Source organism: Thermobia domestica, chromosome 13, assembly GCF_964235325.1.
Source record: "Thermobia domestica chromosome 13, izTheDome1.hap1.1, whole genome shotgun sequence".
NCBI lineage: Eukaryota > Metazoa > Arthropoda > Insecta > Zygentoma > Lepismatidae > Thermobia > Thermobia domestica.
Window position 1 is genome coordinate 82,469,139 of NC_137466.1, and position 13,099 is coordinate 82,482,237.

At 33.2% G+C, this 13,099-nt stretch overlaps 1 protein-coding gene across 1 annotated transcript; it reads left to right on the top strand.

Annotated features, from left to right (window-relative positions):
* Positions 1–1,723: 1,723 nt before the first annotated feature.
* On the top strand, positions 1,724–12,285 carry LOC145667658 (uncharacterized). The gene is made up of 3 exons (XM_081735116.1): positions 1,724–1,727; positions 7,360–7,493; positions 12,057–12,285. Exons 1-3 carry the CDS (start codon positions 1,724–1,726, stop codon positions 12,246–12,248), a joined length of 330 nt encoding a protein of 109 aa, XP_081591242.1. The 3' UTR covers positions 12,249–12,285.
* The last annotated feature ends 814 nt before the right edge of the window (positions 12,286–13,099 follow it).

Genomic DNA, 13,099 nt, shown 5'->3' on the forward strand with positions numbered 1-13,099 from the left:
TTACACCTTTAGCTCGAAAGTTTAGTCTTATTTCAGTGTTTTATCAGATACCAAATTAATATAAAACTAAATATTATTAGGTAAAAATTTATCATACTAATTTCGGGAATATCTGACTTATTAGTTGTACGTACAACCAGTAACAGCACGATCTGCCTGGTTTTATCATAGTTTACTTTGCCTGAACAAGAGTCTAATTGCTACTTCACATTATTCATGTATGAGCATTTCTAACATTGCAGTAAAACATTATGACAATGAACTACTTTGGAACTTCATGACTAGAAAAAGGTAAAATATATTATTTAATAGAATATATTTGTATAACAATTAAATCTTTATATTTCAGATCGATGCTGAATTTAAAAATTTGTTCGGCGCGACAGAGTCTGTTTTCAATGTCATCTGTTTGGCAGTGATAATTTTCTTTAAGGTTTCGCTAGAGAAAGTTCTTGGTGAATAAGATCAAGTTTTCGTGTATATTTATCATATTTCAGGTTGCATGTATAAATATGTACACAAGAGTCTATTTGTCATCAACACAACTCTACTTCTGGCAAAACACCCATTTGTTTTTTTTCTTTCTTTACATTATCTTTTTATAGTGTCTTTTCACAAACATTGTTTTATTGTTATAATTCAATCGCAGCAAATAGTAGCTTTTATATGCTTTACTTTGAGAAGTAAAAATAAGTCAGTATTTTGAAACACGTAATACCTTTTAAATAAACGTACATGAACTCTGTAATGTACCATTACAGTTGAAAGTAATGGCAATTTTTTTTTACGCACCCTGTACCTAGTAATTTTTTTTTCATTTAATTTTGGTTTAGCTACACAATTTATTTATTCCCTTTACTTCGAATTAAATATAATGACTCGAAAGGTTTTATTAGTAACCATATTCCCACTGTATATTATATTTATTTTGATTAAGTGTAAATCCCATTTTTTGATATATAAGTTGAAAAGTTACAAGGTTTACCATTTTGACGTTATACCGAAACATAGTTTTGTCATTGGATATAAATTTTTTTAATTTCAGACCAATGTAGAATTTAGTCAGGTACCTAATCTTTCCCTCACCCCCTTTCACTAATCCATAGTCACTTTCAGATCCGGTTATATCTGGATTTGCCAAATTTTTATTTGCTTTGTAATTTTTGCGGTTAAAGTTTTCGTTTTGATTGGAGGAATTCTCCTACCTTTGGCTTTTTTGGCGCAATGTTATCAGAATAATTGAAGACACCTTACGAGGCGCAGCTTATATTTTTGCCTACATATTTGCGGTAAAAGGACTAGGATTTTAATAGAATTTAGGTAAAAAATTTGATTTAATTTTATAATTGAACATTGAAGGCTGTGTAGGAGCCTCAAAAACAGTGAAAAAATTTACATTTTTTGTAAAGAAACAATAAGTTAGTGAAGCATTCAGTTTTGTTTTTTAGGAAGCCATGTTTGCTGCCCAGCTATAATAGCAAAAGTGAAAGAGTGACTTTATTTTTTTTGTTATTTCAAATTTAATTAGGGATTAGGGAAATTACGACCTGTTTAGTGCATGTTGTTTGTGTATTAAGTAAATGTGATTTATTATTATTTATTTTGTAATTGTATGTACGTAGTAGGTTTGATAGTTGTATTGTAAATAATCATAATGGCAGCTTAAGTTAGCTTAAAAGGGCTCTTATTTTCTTTTTTAAATTGAACCGGTTTTAGCGGGGGAATGGGTTAGTTATTGTTTGTTTTAGGGCCTTTTCTTCTTTTAGGGGAAGGGTCCCTCCATAAACCTCGTTAAGGTGCCCCCAGGGCATCAACTTTTGGTAATTATTATGTAAACAATTGGTTAGGTCAATTGGACCTAGTGTTACCTTTTTCATTTTGCCCCCCTAAATTAAATAGAGCCGACTGTATATACTAACAAGGGAGTAATTTTTTTTGTTAACATGCATGTAACTAAATGGTGCATGTTTGGTTTAGTTAGTTGTTTTTATGTATAGTATTAACAGTGGTGTATGTAGTTATTAGTTTTGTGTGAGTGTGTGAATTTTTGGTTAGGACAGTGTATAAATATGCGTTAATTTAGTACCATTTTTCTAACATAAATACACCAGAGTAAATATTAAATTTTTGATTAATGAGTACAAGTATAAATTTTAATACACGGTAAATTATGCTTTCACTACAGCGCCACAGCGTCCGGTTTTGGTACTCAATTGTTTGTTGACAATACGACATCGCATAACTTACTGATCTAGGTTGTTGGATTTTAGTCATTTATTCTAAAATTACTTCCCGTGAACATGGTTTTCGGTTCAGATGAGTATACCTTCGTATAAAATAGCATGAGATCTTACTGTGCGGAAAATTTCAGCTTGCTAGGTTCAGTAGTAATTGAAATATCTGCTAAAATAAAAAATACCTATTTTCTTAATAGAAGTAAAGCCCATATGCTGTTACTGTTTGTTTCAAAATGTAGTATTAAATTCTCTTTTCCCGTGGCTGTAGAAAATTCCATTGTTGCTTTAGTTTTATCAGCAAATAGATTAATCGTTGACAATTTAACTTTCAGTAAATACATGTATGATTTTTTTTAAACTTGCAAAGTAAATACAATTTGGGTGCTTCGAAACAAAGAGTACGTGGTTCGATGAATGTGATCGTGTGGTGGTTTGAGCGTGATAGATTGTGATAGTTATATATATTTATTACTGTGTAATGTAAATATGTGTATGGCCTGCGTGTAAAATGTATGAAATAGGGTGTCTGTAAAATATTACTTCGCGCGAAAATTAGTAGATAATGAATGAATGTAATGATATATTAATAATATGATAAAAAATAATATGAATGAGATGATGACCCCTATATTTAAATGGATAGGCCTAGTGTATGTTATATAGTGAAAATATGAATATGTTTGCAAAGAAAAGAAAAGATCTCTCGCGTTTTGACTTCTACACCAGTACATTCATCCAACCGAGTTTGCTACTTGAATAGTAAATTGTAGTTGGGAAATTGTGTCTTACTTTGCATTTATGTACCTCATAATAACAGCCCCAAAATCTTAAAACTTTCAATAGATAGGGTAGCATCATGTGGGAATTACTTCTAAAGGTTGACAGAAATGATAATTAAGAAAACCAACTGCTATATTCTGTAATCATCGAAAAGTACAGGTTTCGGTCATTTGTACCTTTAACATTCATTGCCTCTCCGAGATTTTTTTTTTGTCGCTTACCTTATTTAGTTATTGTGCAGTGTTCATATAACTCAGTTCGGACTATCCGATTAAATCAACTGCTACTAAATTAATATTCATGTCGTTAGCGTACCCGGACGTCGACCCCTAGTCCCATTAAGTATTTTCATGTCCTTTCTTAGTTTAATTAGATGAGGGAAATTAACGACGTCCCAGACTGTGGCATGTCTGCGCGGGGTAGCCATCGGTGATGTTTTGGTAATTGAAATCACCGATCCAAAATTCAGTTTATTTAATTTTTTTTAATTTTGGTAAATCACTAATTAGGAATACCTTAGCTATTACTCTAATTTCATTACTATTCTGGAATCTTCTAGTTTCCAAGAGGTCGGATGATTTTTTTTTCTTTTGAAATTCTAAATTAAGACTCTACTCCAACCTTCCGGACGATTTTCGGGACCCTGCTGGTTTGGGCCGGATACGATTACTAGATAATAATTTTACAAGCAATAACTTGTGAAGTTATTATTTACAAAACACAAACTTGCTTCTTGGCAGCAGGGCGCTCCTTGAGTCTACGTATTTGAGTAGACCACCCTTTTGGCATGTTAAGAATATTTTGGCTATGGATTTTGTTGAGAGTGAAATTCGACTTTTATCTTCGTAGCGTTAGTTATCTCCCACTTAAGTCTTTGGCGCCACTATTCTTCGTCTTCCTTCTTCTCTATCTCTCTCTGTCTTCATTACTTTGAGATTTTTTTTTAAATTTTCAACCTCCCCCCCCCCCCGGTTTCTGAAACTCATGAAAACGTACAATATTCATATTATTTATTTTGATCGTATGTACTAACTGAGACATCGAGGGATGCAATTCGTGGAGGTATTGCAGCACATCTCGGGACCATTTTCGCGATATTCAATCCACCACGGGAGAAATTGACGGGAAGGTACACTATGCTTTCGGATTCCTAGAAACATTTGTTATTCATGGATCATACAAATTATATCCATTAACGACTGATTTTTGGTTTTTATTTCTATTGATTGGTCATATAGTGTGTATGTATTAGTAGTCTGGGCCCACTAGTTTCCAATAACATTGATTTTTTTTTATATACATCTATATATGTGCTTACATAGTTTTAAAAGTTACGTGCCTGCTCTATTTGTTGCATTTCCACCTCTTATGTCATTAAATAACACCAACTATTTTTTTTATACGCGGATCTTTAGTAAATTGAAAATGATTATTAATTATCGGGTTTATACATATAAAGTACAATGTTGCAAGCTTATGAGGGAAAAAAGTGAATTTTGATAGTCAGGGTTTTTGTTTTGTCTTTGAGCCAATAAAATATAAATATTTATAAAATATAAATACTTGTCGAATATGAACGATTATGTAAAATTTAAACGTCAACGAAATACTACGATGGATATTAAAGTGAAATTTATTGTATTAAGTAATATGAATATATATATATATACAAGTATGTATGTAATGGGCTCGGTATTTACCCTGGTTTTGTTTAGGTTGCCATAGGTTTTTAACACCCAACCTTTACCAACTATTTGTAATATATAGTGTTACCGCGTATATTGTAATAAGTTACATTTTGTTGAGTGGTTATTGATGTTTGTAACTATTAAAGTTGAATATAATGTTAAATACCGCATGTAAGTAAAACAAGTAGCAGGTCGTAAAATAAGTAAAATAACCCTAATCCTCATCCAAATTTATTCGCAAAATCATAGTGAAATTAATAACCTACGAAACAGTGTGCCCCACCAACAAATCTTCTATCAGTAAACTCTGAAACAAATCCTTCCCCTACAATCGGAAATTTAACTGTTCAGTGACTAAAATCTTTTGACTACAAGATCTATACTATAAAAAAAATTACTGGTCTTAAATTTAATGAAGTGAAATTTGGTTGATAATTTAATGTGAATACCGGAATATGGAAATATGTTCTCAATGTCTGTGACTGGATTCAAAAATTTTTTTTAACCTTGATAAACTTTGAAATTTTATATTAAGTGCGTCAAGTGACGAAATAAGAAATATAAATATATATATATGATATAAAGCAACTATTTGTATATAGTTAAAACAAAAACAATTAAATACTCTCATGGACACAAACCATAGTGCAAAAAGAGAGTTAAAAAAAGGAGCTATTATCAATGTAAAAACAAAGACTCATAAAATCGTCGAAATGTCTCCTCTTGAAACAGAAACTCAATAAAATGCTATTAAAGTAATTTTTTTTTGAATAATTAACCAATTATATTTTTTTCCTTTCTTTTTCCGCAATGATATATATATATTCATTACACTAAATCCTAAATGTATTGACCTTTGAAATTTTTTTTTATTTTTGTCCTTCGTCTTTTGTCAAATTCTCTTTTATGTAATCCAACTTTTAATATATATAAAAAGAGAAATGTGTTATTTGGTCTTAATAAAATTAGCGAATTTCTGTGCATGTTAATAAAACATTCTTTCCATGTATTAAATTTTTTCCTGTTATGTCCAACTAATTTTTCTTTTATTAAAATGTAATAAATGTCTATAGTAATGTAGTTAGGTTAGTTTAATTTAACTAAATACAACCCGAAGTATACATTGTCCTGTATAAATGTGTGTGTGAGTGAAATGTAGGTTCAATATTAAGTGCATCCATTATTTTAACATATATGTGTAACTTATTATAATTAATGATAGTTATCAATTAAACTCATTGAATGTTAATACTAACTTAAGTTGGCTCTATAAAGAAAGTAAAAAAGACTGAAGTAGCCTAAACGAATAATCAACATGGAAAAACTGTGAAAGTCAAAATCTTCTAAGAATATGTGATACTCTGATTTATATATATATATTTTTTTTCTTTGTGGTCAATTCTAACATGCCATCAATTTCGTCGTTCATTTTTCAAATATTGGATATTAGTCTAGAACTTCTGAAAATATTAAATAAACGGTAAAATTAAACTTTCTCATCTATCTCAGAGCTAAACTGGGATAATTCGGTAGTTGGGGTTAAATGGATCTAGATCGGGGATGTATGGGTTAACATGTGTCTACCTTGGATTACCTTAATACCAAACATTCACCTAATAGCTATTAAAATTCGATAATTATTCACTTTTCTTTACCATATTTTTCAAAATATTCAGTAACAGCTTCCTCTTTATTACCTTCTTACTTTACCTCTTTCCTCTTCTATTTTCCTTTTTCTTTCTTCATCTTCTTCTTCTATTTTTAATAAAACTGAAAAGGGGGTCGTAACTGGGAATCCTAGATGTAATAAACACGGTCATGTATTTAGTTATTTTATTTCATTCTCTTTAAAAGTCCGATAAAAAGTTTTCTCGTTTCGATCGAATCTAGTATGTTCAAAATTAAGAAACGGGTAATATATTCCAACGTAATTTAACATAAGCTAATAGCTTCATAAACATCCCCACCAGGGGTGAAGGGTTCCCACTTACGACTTATTCCGTGCATCACATTTGTTGCAGATTCTTTTCTTCAATCAGTTTTAGATGGCCTGGGCGGTGACAGGCCTTTCCCCTTACCCCTTTTCTGTTTTAACTCAAAATTGCACATCTTTTGCTTATTATCTTTACGTCTTTAGACAGTGATGGGCAAAGCATGGCCCGCGGATTAGATGTAGCTCCTTAAACGTTTCCACCCAGCCCACGACGTGATTCATTACCTGAACTTCACTTCTGAGAATCAGTGGATTATACTTCCAGCCAAATTATGAGAAATGTTTAAAAATGCATTCACAATACCATTTATCACATTCCCCTTCATGATCTTTCGAGTATTAATAGAGCTTGGTTTTACAAGTGATACAATCACTGTTGTTTTTTTTTAAATTATATAGGCCCACCTATATTTTTTTCGTTTTTCTTTAGCCTGCGGCCCAAAATGTTTCCCCATCATTGTGCTAAGGAATATAACAATTGTCTAGGGCTTTAGAAAGCAGTACACTTTAAGTAAAACCTTATTTCAACTCATGGAAGTAGTTTTTGAATAATTTAGTGTGATTTACATTGTACTTCAAAAAATATTTTGGCAGACAATAGCAATATCTACTAATTCCAAACATTATTATATACTGACTTAGTCATATTTTCTCTCTATAGCAGTCAATTGCGCACTACATTTGCTTCCATTTCTACTACTACAAGGTGTAATCATACGTAAGAAAGGAGCTAAAATAGTAAGGAGAAGGCCGGCACCTTACAGGAGCCACGAATATGTCATTGCAGAGCTACAGGTAAGTCGTGTCAAGCGTTTCATTGGACACATAATTTTTGTATACCTTCCTGACTAGGAATATGTCCATTATCGTTCAATTGTAGTCATAGTTTCATAATTACAGAGTTAATACATTTACTTTCCAGGTTATACGTTTCGGAAATATCTTAATAGAGGGATGGTTTTATAAATAATTTGATTTGCATACTAACGGATGGTTCTAACGTCATCTGTATATGTAGCAGGGTTGGCAAAAACCATGGCTTTTATTGAAAAAACAAAAAAACGGGTTTTTTGGTTTAAACCAGGTTTTTTTTTGTTTAAACCAGGTTTATTTGGTTTAAATAATTTGCTCTATATATTCATATCATATATGGACAGAAATAAGTTTGTTTCGCCTTGATGTTATTATGCAACAGCCGGGTTATGCTGGAAGGGGTCACATAAGCTTAAAGCGGAATAAAAACTGCTTCTCGAGTTACATCCGAGAAAAATTGTCCTCCATTTGAACTCGGAACCAGGACTAATTGGCCACAAATGCGATACGTCTGCCGACTCACTCATGAAGGAATCCTGATAAAAATACGTTGTACTGATCTTTACATGCTTCTTAATATAGCTCTCAAGAGTCATTTCAGAAGGACAAAAAGATAAACAGTGCACAAGTGAAACCATTATACAGAATTACATATGGACAATTTCAAAGTACTACGGAGTACAGACGAACTAATTTAATTCAAGTTAGTTAACAACGACTTTATGGGTCCAAATTAAAGAAATACAACGACTTAATTTGCATATCACAAAGATACGAATTATTTGAGTCCACTTCGGCTCAGACTCATTTATACATAAATAGATATCAAAGATACTTCTCATTTCACTAAATGCCTCTCGTGGGGTCTGTATGACCCTCCTTCCCCCCCCCACACACACACACACAAAATACGGCATTTCGATTTATTTTATCAATAGTAAACAAAACAATATTTAGAATGTTTCTTTGATTGCAATTACATAACAATAATAACTACAAAAAAAATCACAAAACAAACATTTATAAACTTACATAAAAAAAAAGTTGCTTTTGTAGTATAATCTTTTTGAGTAATGAATGGGGAATTTAGGTCTGAATATAATACGAATAATATACGGGAGTGAAACGTGATAACCCACAAATGTGTGTTCATCAAGATTTTACGAACACTTACCCTTTTACGAACATTTTCGTTATTTGGTTTAAACCAGTTGTTTTTTTTTTTTTTAAAAAACCAGCTGCTTTAAACATTGGTTTAAACCAGCCAACCCTGATATGTAGTCATTAAGTTTCCTTTCTATGAATAAAGAATCTGTATTCTCAAGCAGTGGCGTAACTAACAGGCTCCCGGTATTTAAGTTTCGGAGTATAACTTTATAATGTTTGGATGTTAAAAGCACTTTGCAGAGTTCCTCCGTGGCTAAGCGGTTAGCGTACGCGCTCTTGGCGCGGGAGACCCGGGTTCGATTCCCGGCGGGAGCTCATGTGGTTCGGATTCCACGTTAATTAGTAGGTCCACGTCTCACATAGCCTCGCTGCTGAAAGGGACGCTAAACTGAAATTCAACACCATTCAAAAGCACTTTGCAGGTTTCATATTACTGCAAGAGTACTCTACTTAGAGGAAAAAGAAATCACGGAACCAGCTATAATAGATTTAGTGAATTCTACTCGGAAAATGTATCGCCTTTTGTTGCAACAACTAACAAGTTTCCGATGAGTAGTGAAGAAACAATTTAGTGAAATTTTAACTTGGAATTAATTAGCCAATTATTTAGTCGTAGATAACTTCCTATGTTAGTAGTGTTCTGGATTTGTGTACTTCTTTGCAACTGTATCTCACTGTGCCTCTGACGAAGCCAATCCTGAGCGATCATTCAGTACACTAAAAGCCATCAAACTTTATATTCGTAGAACAAGGTTGAAGATGAAATTGAGCTCAGCCCCGTAACTTGGGCTTTTTCTTGGAAGACCAAACATTAATTAGACCTCCTAAAATATGTCAAGTTGAGGCCTCCTAGAATAATGATGGCATTTGAAGTGAAATCCTTACTAAACGTGTTCGATACTTCTTGGGGCGCCAGTTGATGGTTTACTAAAGTAAGATCCAGATTACATATATGCTACATCTTAAAGGAATGTATTTCGTTCAGATAGTGGGGCAGCAGAAACATCTTAAATTATTTGCAATGCTTTTGAAAATAGTACGGTGCTTCACAAGTTAACTAAATGAGACAATATGTTGAAAGCCTTACTAAATATATATTTTGTCTGGGGCTCTAATAGGACACATTTTACTGAATGAGGCTCGGAACACATTTTCGTTTCATTTTTTTTTCCTGTTATGTGGTAAACCTATTCCAAGCTTTATTTATAAGTTCCTGTTCATATCACATCATACAAAGCAACAAAGTTTTAACTCAAATGAATCCTATCAAACAACTGGAAGCTTAATTGGGGGGGGGGAAGTTTCCCCATTCCCCCGCAAAAGTTACGGCATTGGTTGAGCCCTTTGCCAATCCTGAGCACTGAAAGCGAAGAATGGCACCACGTTGATATTGAGAAATAGTCAGCGAATTACTCTCCGAAAAAAAAAAAAAATACGTCGGTTTAGAAATATGTGAGCAAGTTCCACAAGTTTTGACGAGTTTTCATATGTTAGTTGTAATGTGAACGTTAGGAAGAAATTATTTCTGCTCTTGCCTTTGAGGTGAGCGGTCCCAGGTTCGACTCCTGGTGGGGACACTCGGCCGAAAGAGTGTAACAGCTTTTTCAGACCTGCCATCTTGAGTGAAGTCTTTCTTGGGTTTCGTTCATTCATACCATTCAAATGTCGGGATGGAGGTACCTAATATAATGGTCCCAGGCTGCTTCCTTCCTTTCCCAATCCTTTCTTCCTTCGCTTTCATCGTACAGTGGGCTCGCTGAGGGACGTCATCCTTCATACGGGATGGGCTTACGTGGCCTTAGATGCCGATAGCCCAGAAATCTAATTCCTAATTCCTAGAAATTATTTCTTTTAAGAAACTTTTTAGTCCCATGTAATTGCTTAATAATAATAATAATAATAATAATGTGCAATTTTTGTATATATGAGCAAGTAGTGTCTGACTAGATGGAAAAATAACTCTACTACTGTATAAATTGTACGTGTGCCATGAACGTAGAAACAGGAAGAGCCCTTTTGACATTTTCGCGGATGGAGGGGGGCATGCATTCTTAGTTACGCTACTGTTCTCAAAGCATTCTAGTAATTTGTTTAACAATTGCTAAAAAAGTAGAAATCGAATAACGGTGAAATTTTATATAACTTAGAATTTGTGGTGTGATTCATTGTTTCTTTCTTTCTTTTTTTTCCTGGAAGGGAAACAGTGAAGGAAACTGATCAGAGGATTTTACTTATGTTGGTGACTCATAGCCTTTCTTAAAAACTGTTCGACTTTGATTAAATGTATTAAGTGTGGCAGAACAAGCATTGATTCAGGAAGCTCCGCTAAAAGACGCCACTTATGTTTTTTTTTCGTCACACATAAGCAGAAATGACTAATTTTCAGGTTTATTGTTTCCTTGTCTTGCATAGATGAAACAGATCGAAATGTTTTTGGTTACCTTTCAATTTCCTTATTTTTATAATCTTATTTCAATTGATATTAATCCTTCCAGAACGTGACAACCCTACTATTATTATAAAGATCGCCATAGACGAGTCAGGTCTTAAGTCTTTCATTTGATGTTTATTAGGATCACGCAAGTGGGATATATATAATATTGTAATGTTAGTACCATAGGTGTTCATTTTACTTCGACCTCACTCACCTTCATTCTCACAGTGAATTGGCCCTCGCCCTCACCTTCGAAGAGAGTTGACCATCGCTCTCGCCTTCGTGTTGGGAATTTGTCCTCGCTCTAGCCCTGACAGTGACAGTTGGCCCTCGCCCTCGCTGTCCAAGCTTGTTATCGCCCTCGCGTCATTATGGTTGAGAGAGAATTTGAGGGTGAGGATGCCCTCGAGAGGGCCATCCTCGCAAGGGTAAACACCTCTGGCTTAGTACGTCCGTTACACCGCTCAATAACTCTTCAACAAAAGATAATTTTAAAATTGTTTTCTGCAATCAACAGCTAGATAATTATCTCGGAGGAGTTCGTTAATGGATGTGATCCACCTACTTGTAGTGATAGAAATAAACCATTTCCGGTTAACGTTGATCACTATAGAGCATAGACAGTAATCTCACATTGTATATTTTTTAATCGATTAAGCGTCCCTAGAATATATTCCATTTCCACTCTAATCACTCTGCTAAAACACTAAATGGTAGATCTACTACAACTTCTGGTTTCAATATTAATTGAAGAAATATTGCGTAATTCTCTTTACTGTCTTTACCAGAGTCTATATTATCGTATTTCAATTGATACTAATTCAAATTAGAACGTAGCAACACTAATATTATTCGAGATATCGCCATACACGAATAAGATTTATAAGTATTTCATTTTATTTTTATTTCTATTGTCACTAATTACACAATCTCTTTGTTTCCAGGGAGATGAAGGCATAGACACATTTATAGCAAATGAAAAACTTCTGGGAGGATCTCGTGTCCATTGGCAGTCGACACAGACTGTTTTCCAACGAATGCATACATCTGTCATAGTACTTTGTAGGCATATTCAGAGGGTTCATGTATACTCATTGTCTTATCTAAGTTGTTATAAAAATTGTGCTCATGTATAGACTTAGTTTATTATTTGACAAATAAAAAATACAATGTACAAACATATTTTCCTTTAATCAAAATGAAACTAATATATATACATTTAAGTGTGTGTGTGTAACGTCGCATGATTATGTTTCAAGGCTAAAGGAGAAGGCAATGATAATGAAGTTATGCAATAAAGAAAGTAGGAGGAAACGAGAATACATCGAGAAAACCAGTGCACATAAAATTTGTCCACCATATCAGGCTTACTTGTTTAAAACTACGCAAACCAACATCACGAAAAGTTTAAGTTACAAGGAGCTTGTGTGTTGATTAAATTAAAATTCTCATCTATGCTATTTATGGAAACAACAGGTATCAGCATTAAATTGTAACCTTGCAGATTCAAAATTGAGTAAAAAAGTACTTTAACAATTAGATTATATTAGTATTCAAAAATAGGAAGGGGAGTATTTATTCTGCTGCCTTGTTGGCACAGGGAAACTTCCCCAAAATTACAAAGGTAGATGAATTTCACACTGCACTAAAAAATTTATAGTAAGTACGCCTTCTGCACATTAATATTGATATTAGACATTTTCATCTTCAAAGCTGGGAAATAGAAGTAATTTTTGAAGTACTCGTATTTTTTCAAAAACTGATTTCTATTTTCCAACTTTTAAGAGGAAAATGTTTTAACTTCAATATTAATGTGTAGAAGGCGTACTTACTATAAATTGTCCAGTGCAGTGTGAGAGTAATCTACCTTTCTAGTTCCAGGAAACCTTCCCTGTGCCAGCAAGGCAGCAGAATAAGTACTTTTTTCTCATTTTTGAATACTAATAAAATCTCATTTTTGAGTACTTTTTTACTCATTTTTTTAAAA